The sequence below is a fragment of the Neoarius graeffei genome, chromosome 2, assembly GCF_027579695.1.
Source record: "Neoarius graeffei isolate fNeoGra1 chromosome 2, fNeoGra1.pri, whole genome shotgun sequence".
NCBI lineage: Eukaryota > Metazoa > Chordata > Actinopteri > Siluriformes > Ariidae > Neoarius > Neoarius graeffei.
In genome coordinates this window covers 10260136-10288059 of record NC_083570.1, presented here as the reverse complement: position 1 = coordinate 10288059, position 27924 = coordinate 10260136, and the positions used below count along the sequence as shown (strand labels likewise).

Sequence of the window (27924 nt, the reverse complement as noted above, 5' to 3'; positions counted from 1 at the left end):
TGTACTGGATGTTCTAATGGAGTTTAAATATTGTTCAATGTTTTACAATCAAATCTCAGGGTTTAGAAACAACTTCAGATTTGAAAAAGTGAATGTGGATTTTACATCTTAAACACAAGCAGAAAAATCAAATTCATTCCAAAAGTGATATTTTATTTTTATATAGTGTGACCTGAACAGGTTTAAAATGTTGTTCTGTTCTGGCTTTATTACTGTTTATTAGTTATTTAATGAGACGCTGCTTAATATGAAACAAACAGAACTTTATAATGCGAAGGTCATGAGATCATTTTCTTTTTAAATTTGACGAGTCTCTTGTCTGGCAGTTAATTTTTCACATTTCCTTTTTAATTATTTTAGAATTATCCATCTGTTTTCATTTAAATATTAAAATGAGTGTTTTTGTGCAGCTGGATTGTGTTCTAGTGAAACAGACGACTGAGCAACAATGTGGCAACGTGCAGGAATTTTACAGAAAACACTACACACTTTTTTTTATTCTGGATCACACAATCTCACTGGAGAACCAAGGAGCCAGACCCCAAACCCAGCGTGTAGAGTCTGAGTGAATGTGGTGTGGACTCTGTGGAGGAGCTTCATCTTGTCAGAGACGCTGTAGAAGGACAGAGTTCCTGCACTGTGATCCACATACACTCCTATTCTGGAGGGTGATGGAACTCTGAGATCAGTCTTAATGTTGTTGTGATAGAAACAGAGAGAAGAAGAAGAAGAACACCACAGACTCCAGGACTGATTGTTGGATCCAAAGACACACTCTTTACCCCGTCCTTTCCTGCTGATGTCTTTATATGAGACTGATATGCACACACCACCAGCACTGCTCCACTCCACCTCCCAGTAACAGCGTCCACACACACTCTCCTTACACAACACCTGCTCCCAGGAATCAAATCTCTCTGGATGATCAGAGTAACGCTGCTCTCTCTCACTCCATCTCACCGCTCTGTTCTTCTCGGACAGAATGAGGTGACGATGTGCCGTGTTGGGATCCAGAGTCAGATAACAGAAATCTAAAATAAAAGAGAAAAACAAACTGAACAATGTGAACATGTTGGGTTTAATTCACACAATATATTGATGTGAAGTGTGTAGGCCTGTCGTGATATTCGATAGACCGACTTATCGTATGGTAAATGAAAATGAACTCAGTAATTTCCCCCCGCGATTTTGGCATTTCTGTGCTGTCCATCTCCATAGGGAAGTCTCCAGAGTATTAGTTTGACCCAATGACTGAATAAAACACTGCTCTGTTTTCTGTCGTCTCGCGCGGCTCTCTGTCAGAGGCGGGGCTTCCCAGCATGCAACAGTTATCCAGCCAGAGGATCAAAATTCACTCATGAATATTCACTCTGGGGGCATGGTCATGAAAACAGCAACGTGTTCGGCTACCATGTCAATTAGCAAGTGCGGTTGCAGTGCAGTGAGCAGCTGCTAGCTAGCAAACTGTCCTTGTGGAATGCAGCATTAGATTAGTTCAGAAAATTAATCAGTTCACAACAGTTCAGATTCAGCGTGTAAAAACGACAACATACGAATATGACTGTTTTCTAAGTTTGTGTGGCATGTAAATAACAATCCGACTTGATACAACAACAACTGGTGTTCATTAAGGTCACAAAGACATTGTTAAATCCTATCAGATTGTGCTAATGTTGGCTAATATTGCACCGAGTCTTGCTTGTGAAGTGCCTGCAAACTTTAGCAGCCCGCTAACTCTGAATCTGAAGCGCTTCAGTTAAGACCTGCAGAGCCCTGACCGAGTTCGGGTAATATGACACATGGAAACAACAACCCGATGGTGATGTGGACATTGTTCGAGGCCCAGACACCTTTTAATCAAATCAAACATTTTCACGCAATAAGCAGAACAGCCTCCGCCTTCTGTATCAGAAACGTTTGGTGACTCCACCGCTCTTTTGAAAACGTCACATAGTGAGTCACACATCCGCTGAACTGATTGGTTTTCGAGGCGGTTCATTTGAAAGCTGGAGGCAAAAAACTTTTCTCTGTAGAACCCTGTTACTCCCCCCTCCCCCCGCTCTGGGCTCAAGAACACAACAAAAGGGCAATAATATAACAACCACCAATCAGAATTCAGATACAACAACCAATTAGAATTCAGATACAGTCTGTTGCCAAGTAAAATTGTAAGCTGTTAAAGTTCTCGAGCCCTCGTGCTGTTTTACCGTTAGATCAATCACATATCAGCTTAAACTAGCATTCTAAAACTAGTTAAATATCCCACAGAAGAGAGCTGACTCCCCCTGCCAGCCTCATGGAATGCAGTGTTTAAGGCTCCGGATGGGTTTTATTTCCATTTATGAGGGAAAGGAACATACACCCTTCCGACAGTCAGTGCGTTATTTGCTTGGAAAACACATTTGCAAATTGGTAGAATGAATTCATCATCACATGCAAAATTTGCAGTTAATCAAATGGATTTCATATTATTATTATTATTATTATTATTATTATTATTCATGAATTACTACAGTTTTGAACTTCAAATGTTAAAAGTCTGGCCTTTGGAGAGATGATGGAGACTCTTTTGGTGGAACACAACGGAGCAAAATATTGTGACCCTCTAATGTTGACCTGAAGTTGGCACCACTGGGGGTTGGCATTGGGTTTTTGTCCCCACCAATGTTAATACCAAACCTACGCCCTTGCCTACATGTTATCTTGTTCTAATTGTTGTTACTTTTATCCAAATGACAGCTGGCAATACATTGTTACTTTGCACTTTTTGTTTATCTGGGTACTAATCTTTGAGAAACTGGATTGGCAGAATGTTGCCTGTGAAGAAAAGAATGTCTTTTTATTACCCTGTGCCAAGTTAATATTCACTTCAGTGCAATTTTTAAGAGCCATAAATTGTATAATATTTGTTTTTGTTGTGAGTGGTTTTGTTTGATTATTGTTTATTTCTTTAGCTTATTTATTTATTTATTTATTTATTTATTTTACGTTCCACTGTTAAATTGAATAAGTTGACTTAATTAAAAAGTTGACTGTTCTATGAAAGGGTGTATTTGCATGATCATTATTATTTTACTAGTGGCATAAAATTGTCTTGAAAAGAAGTCACCAATAGTATCATTTATCACAATAATTTCTGAGACAATATATCGTCCAACAAAATTTATCGTGACAGGCCTAGAAGTGTGTGTGTGTGCGCGCGTGTTAAATGTACATTTCAGAAAGTCTTCTCTGCTCTGTGGTTCTGGTTCTGAAATTATCTGAACTGCTGCAGCTGTGGAGAGAAAAATGGAAACATGAGTTTGTGTAAAAGATGGAAAGAGTTTAAAGTGATCCAGTCAGTTTATTCATTTTAAATCAGTGTTTTAGTTCAAAGTGTCGGGTGAATAAAGTGTCTGCAGAAAAGAAAGCAGGAGCATTGCTAAGAAATAACACATCACTGTGTTTCTCCAGCAGGAACAGCTCCTCTTACCATGTGGAGGGATTTTGTTGAATTCCTCCTCACAGAATTCCTCGAGTCTCTTTTTCAGATCTGAAAGAGAATTCCTCACTCCATCAAATGAGAGATGTTGATGGACAGTGACGCTGGATGTGTGAAAATCTGGTCTTTCCAATGCAGGAGACTGACGTCGAGAAGCTAAAACCTACAGAAAGCAAAAGAAATGTAAAACCCACTTGTGATGTCAGACAGGGACATTAATGTTCCCTAAATGAGAGGTGTTTTTGGAGAGTGTGTGAGGAACAGCTGGCTCTGTAGATCAGACAGTGAGTGTTACCTGAAGGAAATGGATGTGATCGTGTGTGTGTGAAAGCTGCTCCAGCTCAGTGACTCTCCTCTGAAGATCAGCAATCTCCTGCTCCAGTTGCTCCAGGAGTCGTTCAGCTCGACTCAGTTCAGCCTTCTCCTGATCTCTGATCAGCTCCGTCACCTCCCAGCGCTTTTTCTCCATGGAGCTGATCAGCTCAGTAAAGATCCTCTCACTGTCCTCCACTGCTGTCTGTGCACTGAGCTGTTAGGACACACACACACACACACACAAGATTTAAAGCTCATCTATCATTCCCTCTCTTACTGGGACTGTAAATGACTCGTTGTCCATGTTGTGTGTGTTTCTAGGAGCAGCTCTGTCTCTGCTCACTGCTCACCTTTATAGTGTTCACAGCCTGTTTCAGCTCCTGCACCTTCTTCTGCTTCTCCTGGATTCTCTGCTGGGATTTCATCTGCTCCTCCTTTAACTCACTCTGAGGACAAATAAAGTACATTCAGCTTTTTATACAGTACGAGCGAACTGGTTCCATATTAATGCCAGTTCAAAGTACATTCATGTTTCACTCAGAAGGTTATGGTCTCTGTGTGTGTGTGTGTGTGTGTGTGTGTGTGTGTGTGTGTGTGTGTGAGAGAGAGAGAGAGAGAGAGAGAGAGATGTTCACTAACTGATCTGGGCTGGGTTTCCCAAAAGCCTCTTAAGGCCAAGAGAGTTTTTAATGACCTCTTAAGATCCATCATCAAGCTAACGTGGTTTTCCCGAACAACATCGTAGCACAAGTCGTCCTTTAGTTTGCTCAGAATTTACGAGAGACCCGGAGCACTCGTTCAAAACAAAGAGTGACTTGCTTGCTGCCGAATCCACAGAATGCGCATGCGGCTCTGAGGGACTCTCACAGTCAGTGGGGGAAACTGGTGTTGAATCTACTGGTGGTGTTCCATTAGTTTTCTTGTACATTGCAAGTACATTGAGTTAATTATCAGAGGTGGACAGTAATGAAGTACATTTCCTTGAGTTCTGTACTTAAGTACACTTTTTGAGTATCTGTACTTTACTTGAGTATTTTTTTTTGGAAACTTATGACTTTAACTTCACTACATTTGAAAGACAAATATCGTACTTTTTACTCCACTACATTTCTATCAAGGTCCTCGTTACTCGTTACTGTGAAGCAGCTTTGAAAGCGGATGTTTTTTCGCAGGTGACACTGAGACAGTCTATCAGTAATCACTAGGGTCACGTCACGTCCATAGACTGGATAAAATCAAGATCAGTTATTTCTCCGCAGCATTATTTAACATGATCAGTTGATGGCAGAATGGAAGGAGGCGGTTCTTCTGGGGAATGCACACACCCACGGTTCTATGGCTAGAACCCATGATTCAGTTTTCTGAAAGGAATAAAGAGTCGTTTCATTTTAAATGTTTGCTTTGTTTGCCTAAAACGGAGCACATCACAGCCTACAAAAACTCACTGTCCGACCTGCGGAAGCATATTGAGGGATATAAACGTTTTATTCCAAGAGAAAGCTTGCAGTGAAGTTGTCTGTGCTTTAGAGTTAGCGATAACATTGCAATCACTACACAGTCTGATTAGTCAAATGACTTTCTGTGGATTTGTCTGCCAAGTTGCCATAGTCTTGTCCAAGGCTAATGTTTACACATAGCTAGTTAACTTGGACACTGATAGTTAGCATGTAAAAACGGAGTTACGCTAACATGAATAACGTTAACTTATCTGAAGTCCTTTCAGAAATGTTTTAGCATAATCTTGCTAAATAAACAAAATGTAGAGTAGAAATCTTCTTTTCTAGTAAGGTTAGCTACCCATATATGATTTTGAGTCTGAAAAGTGTTTGCTAGCATGTCAGGTGGAGCTTCACTGACATGATTCCACAGGCGGATTCATATGTGCATGAATACATACACTTAAACACGTGCGCACGTGAGACCTGTGAGATGGACAGTATTGTACTAGGCAAGGCAAGGCAAGTTTATTTATATAGCATATTTCATACACAATGGCAGTTCAATGTGCTTTACAGAAGCAAAAACAGTAAACAATAGAGAAATAAAATTACATAAAATAATTTTATTTTTATTCTAAAACAATTAATTAAAAGAATTAAAAGAAAATAATTCACCAAATAGTTCACCAAAAAAAAAAACCCTATGGAGAAAAAATCCAGGACCGTGACGTCGCCCGGTAGGACGCAGCCGGGGCCCCACCCTGGAGCCAGGCCTGGGGTTGGGGCTCGTATGCGAGCGCTTGGTGGTCGGGCCTTTGCCCATGGGGCCCGGCCGGGCTCAGCCCGAAGAGGCGACGTGGGCCCGACCTCCTGTGGGTTCACCACCCACAGAGGTAGCAGTAGGGGTTTGGTGCAGTGTGGATTGGGTGGCAGTCGAAGGCAGGGGCCTCGACGACCTGATCCCCGGACACAGCGGCTGGCTGTTGGGACATGGAATGTCACTTCGCTGGGGGGGAAGGAGCCTGAGCTTGTGCGGGAGGTTGAGAGGTACCGGCTAGAGATAGTCGGGCTCACCTCCACGCACAGCTTGGGCTCTGGAACCCAGCTCCTCGAGAGGGGCTGGACTTTCCACTTCTCTGGAGTCGCCCGTGGTGAGCGGCGGCGGGCTGGTGTGGGCTTCCTTATAGCTCCCCAGCTCAGCCGCCATGTGTTGGAGTTTACCCCAGTGAACGAGAGGGTCGCCTCTCTGCGCCTTCGGATTGGGGAGAGGGCTCTTGCTGTTGTTTGTGCCTACGGGCCAAATAGCAGTATAGAATATCCGGCCTTCTTGGAGTCCCTGGGAGAGGTACTGAGGGGTGCTCAGACTGGGGACTCCATTGTGCTACTGGGGGACTTCAATGCTCACATGGGCGATGACAGTGACACCTGGAGGGGCGTGGTTGGGAGGAACGGCCTCCCTGATCTGAACCCGAGTGGTGTTTTGTTATTGGACTTCTGTGCTAGTCACAGTTTGTCCATAACGAACACCATGTTCGAGCATAGGGGTGTCCATAAGTGCACGTGGCACCAGGACACCTTAGGTCGGAGGTCGATGATCGACTTTGTAGTCGTGTCATCTGATCTCCGACCCTATGTCTTGGACACTCGGGTGAAGAGAGGGGCTGAGTTGTCAACTGATCACCACCTGGTGGTGAGTTGGATCCGCTGGCGGAGGAGGAAGCTGGACAGACCTGGCAGGCCCAAACGTATGGTGAGGGTCTGCTGGGAACGTCTGGCCAAGCACTCTGTTGGGGAGGTCTTTAACTCCCACCTCCGGGAGAGCTTTTCCCAGCTTCCAAGGGAGGCGGGGGACATTGAGTCTGAGTGGACCATGTTCTCTACCTCCATTGTGGACGCAGCTGTTCGGAGCTGTGGCCGCAAGGTCTCCGGTGCCTGTCGTGGCGGCAATCCCCGAACCCGGTGGTGGACACCGGAAGTAAGGGATGCCGTCAAGCTGAAGAAGGAGTCCTATCGGGCCATGTTGACCTCCGGGACTCCTGAGGCAGCCGACGGGTATCGGCAGGCCAAGCGTGCTGCAGCTCGGGCAGTTGCGGAGGCAAAAACTCGGAACTGGGAGGAGTTCGGGGAGGCCATGGAGAAGGACTATCGGTCGGCCTCGAAGAAATTCTGGCAAACCATCCGGCGCCTCAGGAGGGGGAAGCAGTACTCTGCCAACACTGTTTACAGTGCGGGTGGGGAGCTGTTGACCTCGACTGGGGACATTGTCGGGCGGTGGAAGGAATACTTTGAGGATCTCCTCAATCCCACCGTCATGTCTTCCACTGAGGAGACTGAGGCTGATGACTCAGAGGTGGACTCGTCCATTACCCAAGCCGAAGTCACTGAGGTGGTTTGCAAGCTCCTCGGTGGCAAGGCACCGGGGGTGGATGAGATCCGCCCTGAGTATCTCAAGTCTCTGGATGTTGTGGGGCTGTCTTGGTTGACACGCCTCTGCAACATCGCGTGGCGGTCGGGGACAGTGCCTCTGGAGTGGCAGACTGGGGTGGTGGTCCCTCTTTTTAAGAAAGGGGACCGGAGAGTGTGCTCCAATTATAGGGGAATCACACTTCTCAGCCTCCCAGGGAAAGTTTACTCCAGGGTACTGGAGAGGAGAATTCGACCAATAGTCGAACCTCGGATCCAGGAGGAACAATGCGGTTTTCGTCCTGGTCGCGGAACACTGGACCAGCTCTATACCCTTCATAGGGTGCTCGAGGGTTCATGGGAGTTTGCCCAACCAGTCCACATGTGCTTTGTGGATCTGGAGAAGGCATTCGACCGTGTCCCCCGTGGTATTCTGTGGGGGGTGCTTCGGGAGTATGGGGTTCGGGGCTCTTTGCTAAGGGCTGTCCGGTCCCTGTACGAACGGAGCAGGAGTCTGGTTCGCATTGCCGGCAGTAAGTCAGACCTGTTCCCAGTGCATGTTGGACTCCGTCAGAGCTGCCCTTTGTCACCGGTTCTGTTCATAATTTTTATGGACAGAATTTCTAGGCGCAGCCAGGGGCCGGAAGGAATCCTGTTTGGGAACCACAGGATTTCATCTCTACTTTTTGCAGATGATGTTGTCCTGTTGGCTTCTTCAAACCAGGACCTTCAGCATGCACTGGGGCGGTTTGCAGTCGAGTGTGAAGCGGCTGGGATGAGAATCAGCACCTCCAAGTCCGAGGCCATGGTTCTCGACCGGAAAAGGGTGGCTTGCCCTCTCCAGGTTGGTGGAGAAGTCCTGCCTCAAGTGGAGGAGTTTAAGTATCTCGGGATCTTGTTCACGAGTGAGGGAAGGATGGAGCGTGAGATCGACAGGCGGATCGGTGCAGCCTCCGCAGTGATGCGGTCGCTTTACCGGTCCGTCGTGGTGAAGAAGGAGCTGAGCCAAAAGGCGAAGCTCTCAATTTACCGGTCGATCTACGTTCCGACTCTCACCTATGGTCATGAGCTTTGGGTAATGACAGAAAGAACAAGATCGCGGATACAAGCGGCCGAAATGAGTTTCCTTCGCAGGGTGGCTGGGCGCTCCCTTAGAGATAGGGTGAGAAGCACAGTCACTCGGGAGGAGCTCGGAGTAGAGCCGCTGCTCCTCCACATCGAGAGGAACCAGCTGAGGTGGCTCGGGCATCTTTTTCGGATGCCTCCTGGACGCCTCCCTGGGGAGGTGTTCCAGGCATGTCCCCCCGGGAGGAGGCCCCGGGGAAGACCCAGGACACGCTGGAGGGACTATGTCTCTCAGCTGGCCTGGGAACACCTCGGTGTTCTTCCCGAGGAGCTGGCCGAGGTGTCTGGGGAAAGGGAAGTTTGGGCTTCCATGCTTAGACTGCTGCCTCCGCGACCCGGTCCTGGATAAGCGGAAGAAGACGAGACGAGACGAAAAGAAAATAATAAGAATTAAACAATAGTAAAAATAAAATAAAATGAAGTAGTAGTTCAAATAGGATGAGAAAAAAACAGCAGAATAGAATAAAGAATAAAATAGAATAAAGTTAAAGTAAATTTAAAACATGCAGAGAAAGTAAAGATTATAAAAAATGTAAAGAAGACAATATTAATTATTTAACAGAAAGCATCTGAAAACAGCTTGGTCTTTAACCTAGATTTGAAGCTGCCCACAGCAGGAGCATTTTTAATGTCCTCTGGCAGTTGGTTCCATAGCTGTACTGCATAGTAGCTAAAAGCTGCTTCACCATACTTTGTTTTAACAACTGGTTTTAATAGTAAATTTTTCTGTTTTGATCTGGTAGATCTGATTGGGTTAGGCCGCTGCAACATATCAGAGAGGTAATTGGGCCCTGTACCATTTAGAGATTTGTACACCAGCAGCAATGCTTTAAAGTCAATTCTGTAGCTTACTGGAAGCCAGTGAAGGGACCTTAGAATTGGAGTAATGTGCTCTGTTCTTTTTGTTCGTGTGAGAACCCTAGCCGCTGCATTTTGAACCAGCTGAAGTCGTTTGATGGTCTTTTTTGGCAGGCCTGTGAAAAGGCCATTGCAGTAATCAACCCTACTAGAGATGAAGGCATGTATTAGTTTTTCCAGATCATTTTTTGACATAAGTCCTCTTAGTTTGGAAATGTTTTTTAGGTGATAAAATGCCGTTTTAGTGATTGCTTTCATGTGACTGTCAAAGTTTAGCTCGCTGTCAATGAAAACACCAAGATTTTTAACCATTTCTTTAGTTTTAATCCCTTTTGTGTCAAGAATAGTGGTAATCCTGAGTCTTTCATCTTTTTTTCCAAATAGAATTACTTCTGTTTTATCTGTGTCCAGCTGAAGAAAATTTTGTGACATCCAGCTATTGATTTGATCGATACACTGGTAGAGACATTCAAGGAGGGCATAATCATTAGGTGATAGAGCAAAATAAATTTGGGTGTCATCTGCATAGCAGTGATACAAAATTGAATTTTTATTGATAATTTGCCCAAGTGGGAGCATATAAAGGTTGAAAAGTAATGGTCCAAGAATCGACCCCTGGGGGACACCACAGGTCAAGGACATTGACGTTGAGGAACAATTTCCCAGGGTAACAAAGAAGCTTCTATCTTTTAAGTATGAATTTAACCAATTGATAACTTTACCAGTCAATCCAACCCAGTGTTCAAGTCGATATAGCAGTATGTTGTGATCAACAGTATCAAAAGCTGCACTGAGGTCCAGTAATACCAGGACCGATGTTTTGCCTGCATCAGTATTAAGACGTATGTCATTTATAACTTTAATCAGCGCTGTTTCAGTGCTATGATTGGCACGAAATCCTGACTGAAAATTATCAAAACGGCTGTTTGATATCAAGAAGGCAGTTAATTGATTGAAGACAATTTTTTCCAGGATTTTCCCGATGAATGGTAAATTTGATATTGGCCTGTAGTTATTTAACACTGAAGGATCCAGATTATTTTTTTTAAGAAGGGGCTTTACAACGGCTTTTTTTAGGGACACAGGAACAACGCCAGTCTCCAGGGATGTATTTATAATTTGAAGCACATCTGTAATTATAAGATGAAGAACAGACTTAAAAAAGTTGGTGGGCAGAATGTCCAGTTCAGATGTTGAGGAACTGAGATTTTGTACAGTTTTTTCAAGAGTCTCATAATCAATTAAACAAAATTCTGACATTGTGTTGAAGTTATCTGTGTCATTGGTGATTGCAGTTTTTAAATTTTTTGCAACTGAGATATATTATGAGAAATATTCTGCCGTATTTTATCAATTTTACCTTTGAAAAAGGATGCAAACTCATTGCATTTATTAACTGAGAGAAGTTTAGGTGCTAATTGTGGTGGGGGATTAGTTAGCTTCTCTACTGTTGAAAATAGCACACGGGCATTGTTCATATTCCTGCTGATGATGTTGGAGAAGAAAGACTGTCTTGCTTTACGAATTTCATAATTATAATTACAAAGCATCTCTTTATGGATTTGATAATGGATGTGAAGTTTAGATTTGCGTCATTTTCTTTCAGTCTTTCTACATTCTCTCTTTAGCAGTTTAACAGCCGGGTACTGCTTCCATGGTGCTTTCTGCTTATCATTGACTCTTTTGATTTTGAATGGGGCAATATCATCCATAATTTGGGTCATATTTAAATTTAAAAATTCCAGTAAATCATCTACAGAGTCTGACATTTTGGTTGAGTTCTGAGAGAGAGCTTGCTCAAAGAGAGCACGTGTTGTCTTTTATGACTCTCCTACCTATAGTCGTTGAGCTGTTCTGAATGTGAGGAGACATAGAAACATCAAAGAAAACACAGAAATGATCAGATAAGGCCAGGTCAACAACAGTATTAGAAACAGTAAGACCCTTTGTGATGACGAGGTCAAGAGTATGACCACGAGAGTGGGTCGGCCCCTGTACATGTTGTACTAGGTTGAAGTTGTCAATAATTGCAAGTAGTTCTTTGGCATAAATGTTATCAGTATTATCTACATGCAATTTAAAATCCCCAGATATAATAAGACAATCAAACTCTAAGCAAATGACTGATAACAGTTCACCAAACTCTTCAAGAAAGACTTTGGCTGAATGTCTCGGAGGCCTATAAATAGTTAATAATAATAATAATAATAATAATAATAATAATAATATGTTAGGAGAGCATGTAACAAGTGCACATAAGTGTTCAAAGGACATAAAATCACCAAGTGAGGATTGTTTACATTGAAAAGAGACTTTGAATATATTTGCGATCCCTCCACCTTGCCCTTGTCGGGTAACATTCAAAAAATTAAAATTTGGGGGAGCTGCTTCAATAAGGGTGGTAGCACTATTTGCTTGATCCAGCCAGATTTCAGTTAGAAGCAAAAAATCAAGATTGTGTTTGCAAATAAGATCATTAATTAAAAATAACTTGTTTAAAAGTGATTTAATGTTCAGAAGAGCTAGCTTTACAGAAAGTCTAGAAGTAATATCTGCTTGTGCACTCTGATGCTGTTTTAAAACAGGAAGGAGATTAGATTGGTTCATCCCCAGGGTTAAATGTGCTCTATGTTTTCTGTTTCTTATCAACACAGGAATAGTGAATGGCATAGGCACATTGGGTCCCAGCTGGTTTTCAACACTACATCCATTTGCAGGGACCCAGAGTACATCAAACAAGACTTTCTAAATGTTCCATTTGGTTTGAGGGTGAAAGGATTGGAGATGACATGTATCTTTTGGATGGTGAAAAAGATTTGTAGCCAGCTGAAAGTCCTGGACGAACACAATTTTGATGAACTGGGTACACTGCTTGTCGCGACAGATTTGGGCTGGAAAAAGAGAGTGTAGCCATTGGGAGCAATTTTTTCATGCTATTTGGGAAATCCATCCAAGGAGAAGTGGAGTCATCTGTCTTTGAATGTTGGGAATCTTGCAAGTCAGATGTCTGTGTGTCCTTGATGACGACTTGCAAAGATGGTTGTTTAGGCTTTGTAACTATGTCAGTCTGCGACATCTTATCAACTGTTTTCCTCAATGCTGGCTGAGAAAAGATTGCAAGTCTGTAATGGTCTACTAAGACTTTGGCTCCAATCCAGCTGAGTTCAGTGCTATTTGGCTTGTAAAATTCTCTGCGATTCCAGAAAAGGTTAAAATTGTCTATGAAGTTCTACTAGTCAGTCACAACAAATTGCTGGAATTTTTTGTTTTGATGTCAGATGATGGTCTTGCACCTTTTTTTTTTGTCTTGCTTAAAGCGAGCCATTCCACTGAATTGGTGCCATTTCCATCCCTAGAAAATTATATGTATAAATGCACATAAAAATGTACTTTAAAATACATTTCCTTATTATGCAGAATGTCCTGCACATTGATCTGATTTCAAATTTAAGATATATAATTGTAAGGATTAATAAAAACTACCTAAAACTCTGAAAAATAGCATGTGTTACCTGTCACCACACTCTAACTTTATACTTAACTATGAAATATTACGATTAAAATCCTTCAGAAACAGTATTTCTTTTGCACTGTTGTGTGACTCCATATCCTATCCATGGTTTAAATATATTTTTTCCATAAGAAATCCACAATATCTTAGTTAAAATACACATTTTAGTCGTGTCCCTGGGTTTTCACTCAGTCCTGTTACCCAAACATATTACCCCATCTGACAAATTTGGAACATTCCATAAATCACATGCTCAACAGGAAGTTACATCAGTTGTGTCTTCTGAAGGCCATGGGAAGACCAAAAGTTAGTTTTCTCATTTACTTTTCTGTATATTTGATGATTTTTTAACTTTGACTGATAAGGTCAATGTCAACATACTGTCCTGTTACTTAAATTATTTCTTAGATGATATTTGTTTATTTTAAAAATACAGATTTTTGGTAAATCACTAGAATGTGCTAAGTGTGGTCATGCTATTAGCGATGATGCCATGTGGCTTAATTCCATGTATTAGCTAATCCTAGGCTAAAAACTCAGCCCTGTTACTTTCAGAGTTTTGGTAACAGGACTGAAAAAAAATGCAGCCATCTTTGACTTCTAAACCTTGTAACGTAGCCTGAGGTTGACTAATACACATTTTGAATAGTTAAATATGTGTTGTGGCAGCGGGGGCGTGGTCAAGCGCCGGTCTGTGACAGGAGGGTGGAGCCAGGGAAGGTGAGTGGCAGAATCACTACACCTGACGGTAATTAACCTGTGTTTGTGTGTCTCCCCAGTAACCGCGCCCTATTTAAGGAGGCAGAGGGAAAGCAGAGGAGAGCTCTTCCTGGGACAAGAACACAGCGTGTGTGTGTGTTTACCAGAATAAAGCTATATTGTTACACTGAAAAGTCTGGCAATAAAAGCCTATTTCATACCTGAAGCTTTGTCCTGCCGTCCTCTGTGCTCCACCCACACCTCAGAGAGCTCTACAGTGGTGCCGAAACCGGGGAAAAAAGGTGGAGCACCAACCCCGCAGCCCCATGGAATCCTCCCCATTCGTGGACCTGGTCCACACCCTCGCCACGGCTCAGCAAAGCCAGCACCAGGCGCTCGTCACGCTCCGAAAGGAGCAAGAGTGGCGCTTCGAAGCCCTGGTGCTGGCCCAGCAGGAAGATCGCGAGGCGTTCTGGCATCTCCTCGCGTCGTCGGGGTCCACCAGCGCCCTGGCCGCGGGCCCGTCTCCCCTCACCGTGACCAAGATGGGCCCGCAGGATGACCCCGAGGCGTTCCTCACATTGTTCGAACAGGTCGCTGAAGCCTCGGGGTGGCCGATGGAGCAGCGCGCGGCGCGCCTCCTCCCCCTCCTGACGGGAGAGGCGCAGCTGGCCGCGCTACAGCTCCCCGCCGACCGCCGGCTGGCCTACGCGGACCTTCGCTGGGCCGTCCTCCAGCGCATGGGGCGCACACCAGAAGAACAGCGCCAGCGCTTCCAGGAAGTCGGCCGGCCGTTCGCGTTCGGCCAGCAGCTCCGGGATGCCTGCTGGCGGTGGCTGAGGGCCGACGATCGCGACGCTGAGGGAATCATCGATCAGATGGTGCTGGAGCAGTTCATCGCGCGCTTACCAGCCGGAACCGCGGAGTGGGTCCAGTGCCACCGCCCGGCGTTGCTGGATCAGGCAGTAGGACTGGCGGAGGATCATTTGGCAGCTGTTCTGGCGGCAGGACAACCGACGATGTCTTCTCTTCTCTCCTCTCTCTCTTTCTCCCCTCCCTTCTGTGTCCCGTCCTTGCCCCATTCCCCCACCACGGAGGCGGGGGCCGGCTCCACCCCAGCCGGCCCGCCGCACCCGTGGTGCCCTCCCATTTCTCCCTTCTGTGTCTGTCTCTCTCCCCCCTCAGGTGAGTGAGCCCCAGAGCACAGGTGCAGAGGGAGAGCCCGGGCCGGTTTGCTGGCGCTGTGGGGAGCCGGGCCACCTGCAACAACAGTGCGTAGCAATGGAGGTGGGCGCGGTGGTACAGATCCCCGATGCGCCAGAAGCTGCCCTCGATCGGGCCGGAGAGTATTGCATACCGGTGAGTGTCCAAGGGGCTACATATCAGGTGTTGGTGGATTCTGGTTGCAATCAGACCTCGATCCGCCAAAGCCTGGTACAAGACGAGGCATTGGGGGGAGCACAGGGGGTAAAGGTGTTGTGTGTGCACACGGGGATGTTCACAGCTACCCTTTGGTGTCGGTCCACATATATTTCAGAGGGGAAAAATCTATAGTGAAGGCGGCAGTTAATCCTCGCCTTACCCACTCTAATTTTGGGGACTGATTGGCCGGGATTTCGGGGTTTAATGATGCACCTAGTAAAGAGTGGGTCCTGCCATTTGACAGGGGGAGGTCCCGGTGTCGCTTTGGCTGGAGCTGCTGTCGCAGAGTCGTCTACGTCATCTCCATGACAGAGTGAGGAGCCGCCGGCTCCTCCTCTTTCTGTTGGGGAATCCCTCGCGGATTTCCCATTAGAACAATCGCGAGACGAGACTCTGCGACATGCGTTTGACCAAGTGAGAGTAATCGATGGTCAAACGCTCCAGCCGAACGCCACCCCGTCCTTCCCCTATTTTTCTATTATGAAGGATAGATTATACCGAGTGACGCAGGACACTCAGACGAAAGAGCGAGTCACACAGCTGTTAATTCCAAAGAGCCGCCGGAGCATTGCTCCGTCCACTGGACCGGATCTGGTGCCCCCTTGGATACTCACCAGTATGCGATACACTCTGGCCCGATTGAGGGTGGTCCCTGGCGCATCGGGGATCTGGACCACCACGCCCACCTCCATCGCCGAGCACTGATGCTGGAGGTGCCTCGGCTCCCCGCAGCGCCAGCAAACCGGCCCAGGCTTTCTCTCTGCACCGGTGTTCCAGAGCTCACCTCACCTGGGGGGGGGGGGGGGGGAGACACAGACACGGAAGTAGGAAATGGTAGGGCACTGCAGGTGCGGCGAGCCGGCTGGGGTGGAGCCAGCCCCCGCCTCCGCGGTGGGGGAATGAGGTGAGGACGAGGAACAGAAGGGGAGAGAGAGAAAGAGGGGAGAAGAGGAGACACACTGTCCTGCCGTCGGAACAGCCACCATATGGTCCTCCACCAGCACGATGGCCTGATCCAGTGACGCCGGGCGATGGCACTGGACCCACTCCGCTGTTCCTTCCGGAAGTCAGGCGATGAATTGCTCCAGCGCCACCAGGTCGACGATTCCCTCAGCGTCGCGGTTGTCAGCCCTCAGCCACCGCTGGCAGGCGTCCCAGAGTTGCTGGCCAAATGCGAACGGCCAGCCGACCTCCTCCAGGCGCAGCGCGCGGAAGCGCGACCGTTGCTGCTCCGGGGTGCGCCCCACGCATTGGAGGACGGCTCTGTGGAGGTTGGCGTAGACCAGCCGGCTGTCGGTGGGGAGTTGTAGCACGGCCAGCTGCACCTTGCTCGTTAGCAGAGGGAGGAGGTGCGCCATGCACTGTTCCACCGGCCAACCCCACGCCTCTGCTGCCTGCTCAAAAAAAGCGAGGAAGGCTTCGGGGTTGTCCTGAGGACCCATCTTCGTTAGGGTGAGGTGGGGAGGGTCCGCGGCGGTGGTGGACCCCGCCGACGCGAGGAGGTGCCGGAACGCCTGGCGATCTTCCTGCTGCGCCAGCACCAGGGCTTCGAACCATTGTTCCTGCTCCTTCCAGAGGGCAACCAGCACCTGGTGCTGGCTCTGTTGGGCCATGGCGAGGGCATGGACCGGGTCCTTGAAGGGGGAGGACTCCATAGGGCTGTTCTCTTCTGTGCTCCGTCCCAGGTTTCGGTACCACTGTATGAATTGTTGAAGGTGGGTGGAGCACAGAAGCACGGGAGGCCAGAACTGAGTGTTACAAAAAATTTTTATTCTAGCTTTTCAGCTTTCCCTTTCACACTCTCTCAGTCAGACACGCACGCACACAAGTGTCTAGGTTGGGGAGAGCTCCCTATCTCTGCTCTCTCTCTCCTTTTATAGGGCGCGGTCACTGGGGGAGACACACAAACACAGGTTAATTCACGTTAGGTGCAGTGTGTTAGGACTGGGAACTGTCTTGGCCTCTAAAGGCCGCTGCCATTGCTTTATCTTGTCATGTTTGTTTTGGCCTCTAGAGGCCACCACTGTTTTCTGTGTTTTGTGTTTGTTTTGACAGCCTTTGTTTCCATGTGCTTTTTGCCTCACCTGTTCCTCATTTCCTGCCCCACCTAGTTTCTAATTACCCTGTGTATATTTACTTCCTCAGTTTAGCCTCTTGTCACGGAGTCTTTGTGCTGCTTATGGCTAGTAACCTCTGTCTCGTGTGCCTTGCTTATGTCCTTGTGTTTTTTTGGTATTTTGCTTTCTTTTTTGGACTTTGTACTTGACATTTTGGATCTTCTGAGCGTTTGCATTTTTGCCTTTTCTTTTCTTATCTTTGGCCTTTGGTTTTGACTTTGAACTTTTGGATTTTTTATTTTTTCTCGTATATCTTCTGAGCGTTGGGATTATACCTTTGTTTTTTGCCTTGTAAATAAACTGTCTTTTCTACTTTTGCCTCACTCCTCTGCACTTGAGTCATTCCCCGGTGGCCTAGTGGGGGTTTGCTGGATTACTACACCAGTGATCTGGGTTCGATTCCCAGCAAAACCCTAACACAGTGATTCTGCCACTTACCTTCCCTGACTCCACCCTCCATTCACAGACCGACGCTTGACTGCACCCCCGCTGCCACACATACATGTGTGCACACACTACCAGAGCTGGGTCAGAACACTACCATGCTGCTTTGTGGGGGTGGGGAGGAGGTTTACAATTTTAAAAAATGACAATGGGTCTTTTTCAGTTGTTTCATTTTGTAACATTCTACCAGGCGTTTATTCTATAGGTTCTACAAGTTAGTCAGTAAATCCAGTCAGTTGTTTCAGAGGCATTAGGTTTTGTAAGCCACACATGTCAACCTTTATTTACCCATGCCCTTACAAAATGTGTACTTTTCCCTTACATACACCCATCTCATCTCATCTCATTATCTCTAGCCGCTTTATCCTTCTACAGGGTCGCAGGCAAGCTGGAGCCTATCCCAGCTGACTACGGGCGAAAGGCGGGGTACACCCTGGACAAGTCGCCAGGTCATCACAGGGCTGACACAGACACAGACAACCATTCACACTCACATTCACACCTACGGTCAATTTAGAGTCACCAGTTAACCTAACCTGCATGTCTTTGGACTGTGGGGAAAACCGGAGCACCCGGAGGAAACCCACACGGACACGGGGAGAACATGCAAACTCCGCACAGAAAGGCCCTCGCCGGCCACGGGGCTCGAACCCAGACCTTCTTGCTGTGAGGCGACAGCGCTAACCACTACACCACTGTGCCACCCCACTCCTATTGTAATAGGCATATTTATCACACTGCATCAAGTTAAAGGACCCATGGCATGGTGGTTTGTTGATGCTTTAAACGGGCTCGTGGAGGTTTCCGGATGTTATATCCGCAGTCTTTCTCGAAATGAACCCTCGGCACGTAGATATACGGTAGCCTCCTGGGAGAAAGCCACATTTTAGCGCTTTTCCCAGTGCGTCATTTTGCTAATGAGAAGCAGGAGGCGGGGAAGGGTAGAGGGTGGGGGCGGGTCTTATCATTAATATTCATGACATGTAAACGTATTACCTCTGATTGGCTAACAGCACTGTGACGCTACCTCCAGTGGGTCAGAACAAGCGGATGTGGGTGTCTTACTATGGCGAGAGAGAAGGAACACACCGCGAAGGGAAAAATACCGTGCGCTGACGTCATTAAGGTGCGACACGAGGAAATAAAATAAATTCAACAAATGTTTGGGTTTTTACTGAACAAACAAACAAATAAATGAACGAGTGACTTAAAAAAAAGAATGTGGGTGTCTTTGTAAAAACTGTTTTGATTGGCTATTATAACAGAGCATGCTGCATGCTTTTTGGTTTTGCAGCGCAGAGTACCTGGTTAACTGCAGGAAGCGGTTAGCTGCACAGCTAATGTAGCCATTGCAAGGCTAACGTGGCACCGATTTTAAAACACGGCAAAACATAAGCTCATAAGTTACAGTCAATTTCCAGACTAAACTCAGTTTAACAGAGCATGCTGCATGCTTTTTGGTTTTGTAGCGCAGAGTACCTGGCTGGGCGGCACGGTGGTGTAGTGGTTAGCACTGTCGCCTCACAGCAAGAAGGTCCTGGGTTCGAGCCCCGGGGCCGGCGAGGGCCTTTCTGTGCGGAGTTTGCATGTTCTCCCCGTGTCCGCGTGGGTTTCCTCCGGGTGCTCTGGTTTCCCCCACAGTCCAAAGACATGCAGGTTAGGTTAACTGGTGACTCTAAATTGACCGTAGGTGTGAATGTGAGTGTGAATGGTTGTCTGTGTCTATGTGTCAGCCCTGTGATGACCTGGCGACTTGTCCAGGGTGTACCCTGCCTTTCGCCCGTAGTCAGCTGGGATAGGCTCCAGCTTGCCTGCGACCCTGTAGAAGGATAAAGCGGCTAGAGATAATGAGATGAGAGTACCTGGCTAACTCCAGGAAGCGGTTAGCTGCACAGCTAATGTAGCCATTACAAGGCTAACGTGGCACCGATTTTAAAACACGGCAAAATGACTTAACAGTTATACACTTACTTGTTCGGTGTTTGTTGCTGATGCGGCAGGGATGCTTGGTACGGACCCAGGCTTCAGTGACAGTTGATGTGCAAAACCTGCCCTGTACTGTCCCAAGTTGTGGAAACATTCCTCAGGAAAATGCTTCCGACAAACACACCGTCTTAGGTAGACTCGACGGCGTATTATTGGAGTAAATAAAATTAAGCCACTGCGTCTTCAGGGGCTCTCCCATCGGCAGTAAAAACAGTCTCTTTTCTGTGTTGTCACATCCATGTACAGCACAATTTCCCTGTTTTGCTCGCTTAGGTGATGCCATGTTGTGTCCTCTATGGTCTCCTCACTACAACTGGGCAGGCAATCCATACGGTGGGTGGGAATCCAGAGGGGGGGCGTGGGGATCATCTCCCTTGCTGACGTAGTAAAGGGAAGAGCTTCTCAACGCGCCGTTTTGACGCGCCATTCTCAAATGTTGGGCATAGTTTGGTTTACACATTATGAAATTTCTAGCCACTGGGGTGACTTAAGAAGGTCAGAGGAACTCATTTTAATGTTAAAAAACCTCAGAAAGTGAAAATTTCATGCCATGGGACCTTTAAAGGGATCAAATAAGCATGTACTGAATAAAAAGAAATTTTAGATCCCAGAGAAAACAACTGAATTAAAAAGGACTATATGTACAGTCAAGTAAACAATTATCTACTAAAGAGAATGACTGAACTATAAACTTAATTATTTAATATACATTGTATCAGTAATACCAGAATTATTGATGTAAATTTTGCAAATAAAATATATTAATATTGGGTGTACCCCGCATTTCGCCCGTAGTCAGCTGGGATAGGTTCCAGCTTGCCTGCGACCCTGTAGAACAGGATAAAGTGGCTAGAGAGATAATGAGATGAGTTCATAAAAATTACACAAAGTTCTATTTGACAAGTGTTGACATCACCTACAATATTACATTCCACCGAAGAAAATTACTTGAAATATAACAGCAGGACTAAGTCGGTATGTTAATTAAAATAGTAGGTTACATGTAATAAATTAGATATAAATCATGTCAAACAGTAAATGAAGGTTAGTAAAAGTTCCATTTGAGAAGTGTTGACACCACAAGCAGTGTTCAATCCAACTAAAGATGACTGAACCACATCAAGTATATTATGTAAACAAGGATAAGTGAAAATATTAATAAATTCTCATCTCATCTTATTATCTCTAGCCGCTTTATCCTTCTACAGGGTCGCAGGCAAGCTGGAGCCTATCCCAGCTGACTACGGGCGAAAGGCGGGGTACACCCTGGACAAGTCGCCAGGTCATCACAGGGCTGACACATAGACACAGACAACCATTCACACTCACATTCACACCTACGGTCAATTTAGAGTCACCAGTTAACCTAACCTGCATGTCTTTGGACTGTGGGGGAAACCGGAGCACCCGGAGGAAACCCACGCGGACACGGGGAGAACATGCAAACTCCGCACAGAAAGGCCCTCGCCGGCCACGGGGCTCGAACCCAGGACCTTCTTGCTGTGAGGCGACAGCGCTAACCACTACACCACCGTGCCGCCATATTAATAAATTATGAAGTTAAATTGAAAATCTTCCCAGTAATTTATAACAAGAATTTAAATCTTATTCCTTTTTGGAGTGTTCTTTGTTGTACAAAGATGTTGCAGATTTGGCACTAGCTACCGTATAATATCACTGCTTGGGCAGCAGTTGTAGCTCCTCATCACAGTTCATTTTCATTTGCAGATATGCAGTTAATGTGTCTGCAGCCATATTTTTTCTGTACTCAGGATGAATTTTCCTAACCAATGTAAAAGCCCTCTCACTATCTGCATCGCTATGTGGGAGGCACAGCAAAGCAGTAAAAAGTTGTTTCAGCATTGGAAACCTGGCAACACCCAGAGCAGTTTTTACATCGAAGACCTTTCCCCAATATACATCTATTATTTTCCTGGTCAATAAAAGAAAATCAGAGCACGGCAAACATGTAGATGGTGTTAAATTGCTTCCATCCCCTACTACACATTTTAGAGACGGGTTACCAACGGTCATTACCACCATTACTCTTCATTCAATACTTTTCCAGTTTACTGATGACTGATGGTAGTAACGGGTGTTGGTCATCTGTGTCTACATATAATGTCTATCAGCAATTAAAATGTTTAGGGGAGCAAAACCAGAAATCGCCGGGTAACTACAGTTGCCGTTGTATAAACGGTATCGCCTCCCTAATCCCAGTATCGCCTCCCTAAATTATCATCATAATGGAGGAAGCTTTCCTACATGCAAACAGGAAAAACTTTTTTAAAAAAAATTTTTAAAAGACCCACAAAAGCTTACCTATGCAGTCTTTGAATCCAGAAACTTTTTTTTAATGCTAGCTGCGAAAAATAGTCTGCCACAGTCGGGGGAATGTTGTGTTCCACGAGAAATTGGCAGAACATAACTTCTGTAGCCGTCACAGAAGTCTGGGCAGTCTGAGCCAATGGACTTAAATGACTGAGAAAACCATGTGCAACTATAAAACTACATAAATCGAAAGTTCCGTTTCATTGGGCATGCGTGTTTGAAAAAATAAATGGTGGATGCTAAGAAAATTCTTGGAGTAACGGAAAAAAAATCTGATATAAAACGTAATTTTCCCTTATGAAAATCAGTGTACGCCGTATTAGCCAAAAAAATTGCATTTTCCTGTACAAAATACAGGGAAACCGTATAACTTAACATGTATGTGTAAGCGTTGTGGCAATAATACAACAATACACTGACAGAAAATGTACTTTAATACTTAAATATTTTTCAAAGCAAATACTGCAGTACTTTAACTGAAGTAAAAATTTGACTGTCCAACTTTCACTTGTATTGGAGTAACATTTGACCAGTGGGATCTGTACTTTGACTTAAAGGTCATAGGCAACGGTTTTCAACTTATGCACCTTTGAAACTTTACATGTTAAAAAACCATCTGTAATTTTCTTCAGGTCCCAAGAAGTATTGTTAATAAGTAATAATTAAAATAAGTTAGAATAAGTTAGAATAAGTTAGTGCGGATCGTGGCGAATTTCTGTTAGGCGATTTTCATGACCACTCAGCGCGTGACATCATTTAAGCCAAACAAAGCGCTTGAGTTGAGTTCACTTCCATTTACTTACATTGCCGTTTGGCTTGAGTGCAGACGTGCGTTCAGGAATTTCCAAAGAAAAACCATGCCTTATTGTTGTGCAGTGAACTGCAACAACGGGACCAGTTCAGGAAGAAGTTTTTACCTTTTTCTGAAAAAGGAGAAGAGGCAGGGTGAGAGGGTTGGTCTTTTTCTGGAAGAGGAGACGAGGCTTAGAGTGGATTGTGCGCGTGAAGCGGGAGTTTTGGCTTTTTCCGAAAGAGGAGACGAAGCAGAGAGAGTGGATCGTGCGCAGTCAAAGAAGAAATGGACCAGCAACGCTCAAGAAAAAAGAGAAGATTGGAGGTAAATATTTTTAACTTTTTCATTTAAATGCTCGGTAGTTGAAAAAAAAATCATTGACAGACGAGATGAGATGTCAGGCCTGATATATTGACACCAGGAAATACTGCAGATGGCAGGCTAACATGGCCTACCGGTGCACTGTCAAGTAATCGTGACCTATATCCACTATGGCTTTGCAATGGCCATAGGTTCATACATATATGGTTTCACCTCTCGATATTCAATTTGGAGAGTTCCTACTTCAAAATCGCTATCGCTTTCAAACATTTTTCACAACCTCTCACAACCAAAGTCCGTACACGTGTGCTCGGTTCGCAAGTGAACACAGAACTGCTCCCAGTCTGTTTGCCTTGAATGATGTCACGACGACGGTCCCCTGGTGGTGAAAGTGTGCGTAAGTGAGATGTAAACAAAACTTCGGTATTTGCCCAAAACAGTATATTTAACCCATTTTATTAAATTTTAGGGTGCAAATTAGACACCAGGAAGATTGAATTCGCTTTTTGGGTCATTCTTTGAGACAATAAAGTTGATATTCTACGTTTCACCTCTGACCATTGCCTATGACCTTTAAAGGAGATACGCAGAACCTTTATTTTTCATTAAATTTCTGAGTGGATAGTATCTCCATTCTTGACTCTTGTATGCTGCATAAATGGGAATAAAAAAATATTTTTTTGAGAGTTAAAATCGATCTCAAACTTGGCATTGGAGCTGCCCCGCTGAGCCAGCCAGCCCTGAGTGTGTGACGTCACTGCAGTAATCAGTTTTAAGGCCGAGGCCTTTTACAACCATAGACCAAAGTCATATCAATAAAAATTTATGGTGAAAGTAAGAAATACCATTACCGACTTGCTCAACTAAGACTGATTTGACTTCATTGATTGTGGGTTGACTCTCATTAAAACAGGACAGGGGTTATAACTTAGGCAACATGCATGTACATGCATGCATTTTCACTGATAAAACATAAAAGGCAAATTAAATAATCAGATGAACTGAGACAATCAAATTCTGAAGCAAATTAAATAATCTTATACCGCTAACTTAAACACACAATACAAGTTACATGCATTAATCTAAATGCAGGTAAACAACGTGTTGTTTATGTTGTTTTTTTATCCAAATGAGAGTCGGAGCTTACCCATCTGTGTTCTCACTTCTTGAAGGCCGATCTTGTGGCTGATTGTTTTGAAACAATCTGACTTTCAGTTGTTCGTTCAGTTCTCCATTCATTCGCTTCTTCCACGTAAGGGCGAGATGGCAGCAATATCCAGTTTAGAAATCAGACAGCTGCTCCACTCATTCTCTCCATATGGAGTACTCCGCCATTACTGCTCAGCTCAGGCAATTACTAAAACCCGGGATGGAACGGGACGTCACCTGTTTTAGCAACAACCATGGGGAGGTCAGTGCCCGAGCGATATGTCCCGTCCTGTCCCATTCCATCCCGGGTTTTAGCAACAACCCTTGGCTCACGCTCCAGGAGGACTGGTGCAACTGAACTCCCTTAAAAAATAAATAAATACTTTCCTTTTCTTGTTTTCTTTTTCTTTACTTGTTGATACTGCACCCTGTTTCAATACGGACTTATAGCCAACTTCTCGCAAAACGCGTCCAAATCTTTGCAGTTTGAACATTCTTGGGCCATGAATGCAACGTAAATCCACCTTCTGTCATGTTGCTGGCGGGTGCAGCAACACATCTACATGGCATGGCGATAAATTAGCTCAAAATGGAGGATCGGAGTTGCAATTAGCTGTGTTTTAGTATAGCGGAAATGGCGATGAGACCGATAGACTTCCTGCTGTGATATTACGGACGTCAAGGTCATTCACTCAGACTGCTACCTATATAAATTGCTTTAATCGTAAAATTATGATATTAGATTTATTGTTAATGCTTAAAACTATTCCTATGCCATTCTTGAGGTCTCAAGGCATTTATAAACGAAAGTGAAGCCATGGCTCTGTGTATACACTACCATTCAAAAGTTTGGGGTCCCTTTGAAATGTCCTTATTTTTGAAAGAAAAGCACTGTTCTTTTCAATGAAGATCACTTTAAACTAATCAGAAATACACTCTATACATTGCTAATGTGGTAAATGACTATTCTAGCTGCAAATGTCTGGTTTTTGGTGCAATATCTACATAGGTGTATAGAGGCCCATTTCCAGCAACTATCACTCCAGTGTTCTAATGGTACAATGTGTTTGCACATTGCCTCAGAAGGCTAATGGATGACTAGAAAACCCTTGTACAATCATGTTAGCACAGCTGAAAAGTTTAGCTCTTTAGAGAAGCTATAAAACTGACCTTCCTTTGAGCAGATTGAGTTTCTGGAGCATCACATTTGTGGGGTCGATTAAATGCTCAAAATGGCCAGAAAAATGTCTTGACTATATTTTCTATTCATTTTACAACTTATGGTGGTAAATAAAAGTGTGACTTTTCATGGAAAACACAAAATTGTCTGGGTGACCCCAAACTTTTGAATGGTAGTGTATGCTTTAAGTAATGAAGTTGGGTACTTTGTACACCTCCATCCATTATCTGTAGCCACTTATCCTGTCCTACAGCGTCACGGGCAAGCTGGAGACTATCCCAGCTGACTATGGGTGAAAGGCGGGGTTCACCCTGGACAAGTCACCAGGTCATTGCAGGGCTGACACAGAGACAAACAACCATTCACACTCACATTCACACCTACCGTATGGTCAATTTAGAGCCACCAATTATCCTAACCTGCATGTCTCTGGACTGTGGGGGAAACCGGAGCACCCGGAGGAAACCCACATGGACACGGGGAGAACATGCAAACTCCACACAGAAAAGCCCTCACCGGCCACTGGGCTCGAACCCAGGACCTTCTTGCTGTGAGGAGACAGTGCTAACTACTACACCACCGTAATTATGGAATTACGTATGGATATCAGAATGTCACATTTATATCACTATATTTTAATCAAATTTAGCTCCATTAGGTGAGTGATTAACTAATTTAGTGTTATAAATGAGACATTTCTGCACCTCTAATGGTGTGTGTGTGTGTGTGTGTGTGAGAGAGAGAGAGGTTTTGATGTGTGTGTAGGTGTACCTAAGGAGGTTGAATTAACCTCCTTCAATATAAGGTTGAATATATATATATATATATATATATATATATATATATATATATATATATATTAAACCTCCTTCAGTACACACTACACACAGACCAAAACTCTCTCTCTCTCTGTGCACTTATAAGGGAGAACATGGCCCACTCTGCACTGTGGAGAACAGCTGAAATAATCCTGATCTGGGGGTAACAGTGAAATGAGTGAGCACGGGGAACACATTTACCTCATTATTTAGCTTATTATTTGTTCATTCTTTCGTGTGAATGTTTGTTTATTTAATTAAAAACACACTTGGAATAAAAAAAAAATGCCAAAAACAAAAAAATAGCTTCATTAATTAATTACCATATTATATATGTAATGCTTCTAGATGATAATATATATTATCTTATTTTAAACACTTTCTATTTCATTAGATTTTGGTTAAAAATGAGTGCCATGTGAACTTATCGACTGGATTTAGCAACTACTAATGCCTTCAGCAACGACAGTACGATTGCCTTTAGCAGCTACTAATGCCTATATCGGGGACGCAAACTGCAAAGACGCTCTTTGTCCTGTTGCTCTTTAGACTCCTTCTTACGAGTGAGTTCGGGAAAACCACACACAGAGACAACGTTCGTTCCTGAAGAGAGTCTCTCAACTCTCTCTTTAGCTCTAAAGGGCAACGTTATCAGGAAACCCACCCCGAACCAGATTACGACCATCACTGAAGATAAATTTAACACTCTATTCATCAGAACACAGACAATTTTAATCAGCTTTTACAGAATCCTTCTGATTGATACACACACTGAAATTAAAGTTCAAATTATATCACTGACTAAAGCACCCGTTTCTAGATGGGAAACTATAATTAAGATTTAATTCTGGAAAGATTTCTAGTTCTCACCTGTTTCTCAGCTCTTTCTGCTGTGGCTGAGACAGTATCGTGACCTTTGTGATGATCCATTGTACACAAATAACAGATGCAGGTTTGATCAGTACGACAGTAGATCTCAATCAGCTTGTTATGTTCAGAGCAGATCTTCTCTTGGAGTTTTGCTGAGGCTTCAATTAATGTGTGTTTTTTCAAAGCAGTAACTTCAAGATGAGGTTTCAGGTGAGTTTCACAATAAGAAGCCAGACACATCAGACAGGACTTGACGGCTTTGTGTTTTCTCCCAGTGCAGAAATCACACTCCACATCTCCAGGTCCAGCGTAACAGTGAGCAGGAGAAGCAGCTTGGACTTCAGTCTTCTTCTTCAGTTTCTTCACCACTTCATCCAGCATGTTGTTTCTGCGTAGAACAGGCCTTATAGTGAAAGTGTCTCTGCACTGAGGACAGCTGTAGACGCCCTTCTGATCCTCCTGATCCCAGCAGCCATTAATACACACCTTACAGAAACTGTGACCACAGGAGATAGTCACCGGGTCCTTCAGGAGATCCAGACACACTGGACACATGAACTGGTCCTGAGCTACTGAAATACTGGCCTCTGCCATTTTCCTGAAATCACAACGAGAGAGAGAGAGAGAGAGAGAGAGAGAGAGAACAGTTTGTTTTCTCTGAA

At 44.7% G+C, this 27924-nt stretch overlaps 2 protein-coding genes across 2 annotated transcripts in view; one reads left to right on the top strand and one right to left on the bottom strand.

Annotated features, from left to right (window-relative positions):
• LOC132880197 (tripartite motif-containing protein 16-like) overlaps positions 1-27924 on the top strand; it is a 298595-nt gene that overhangs the window by 48683 nt on the left and 221988 nt on the right. The gene's annotated exons all lie outside the window — the stretch shown is intronic.
• Positions 133-27924, bottom strand: LOC132880097 (tripartite motif-containing protein 16-like). The gene is made up of 6 exons (XM_060913769.1): positions 27263-27924; positions 4147-4242; positions 3777-4010; positions 3473-3644; positions 3215-3274; positions 133-1031 (listed from the first exon to the last, which is right to left on the bottom strand). The coding sequence occupies exons 1-6, from the start codon at positions 27854-27856 to the stop codon at positions 496-498; spliced, it is 1692 nt and encodes a 563-aa protein (XP_060769752.1). The 5' UTR covers positions 27857-27924; the 3' UTR covers positions 133-495.

Coding starts and splice junctions, on each gene's coding strand:
- LOC132880097 (XM_060913769.1), bottom strand. CDS start 27,856: ATGGCAGAGGCCAGTATTTCAGTAGCTCAGGACCAGTTCATGTGTCCA. Junction 4,243..27,262: donor CAGAAAGAGCTGAGAAACAG/GTGAGAACTAGA, acceptor ATTTGTCCTCAG/AGTGAGTTAAAGGAGGAGCA. Junction 3,645..3,776: donor ATCACATCCATTTCCTTCAG/GTAACACTCACT, acceptor TGCTTTCTGTAG/GTTTTAGCTTCTCGACGTCA.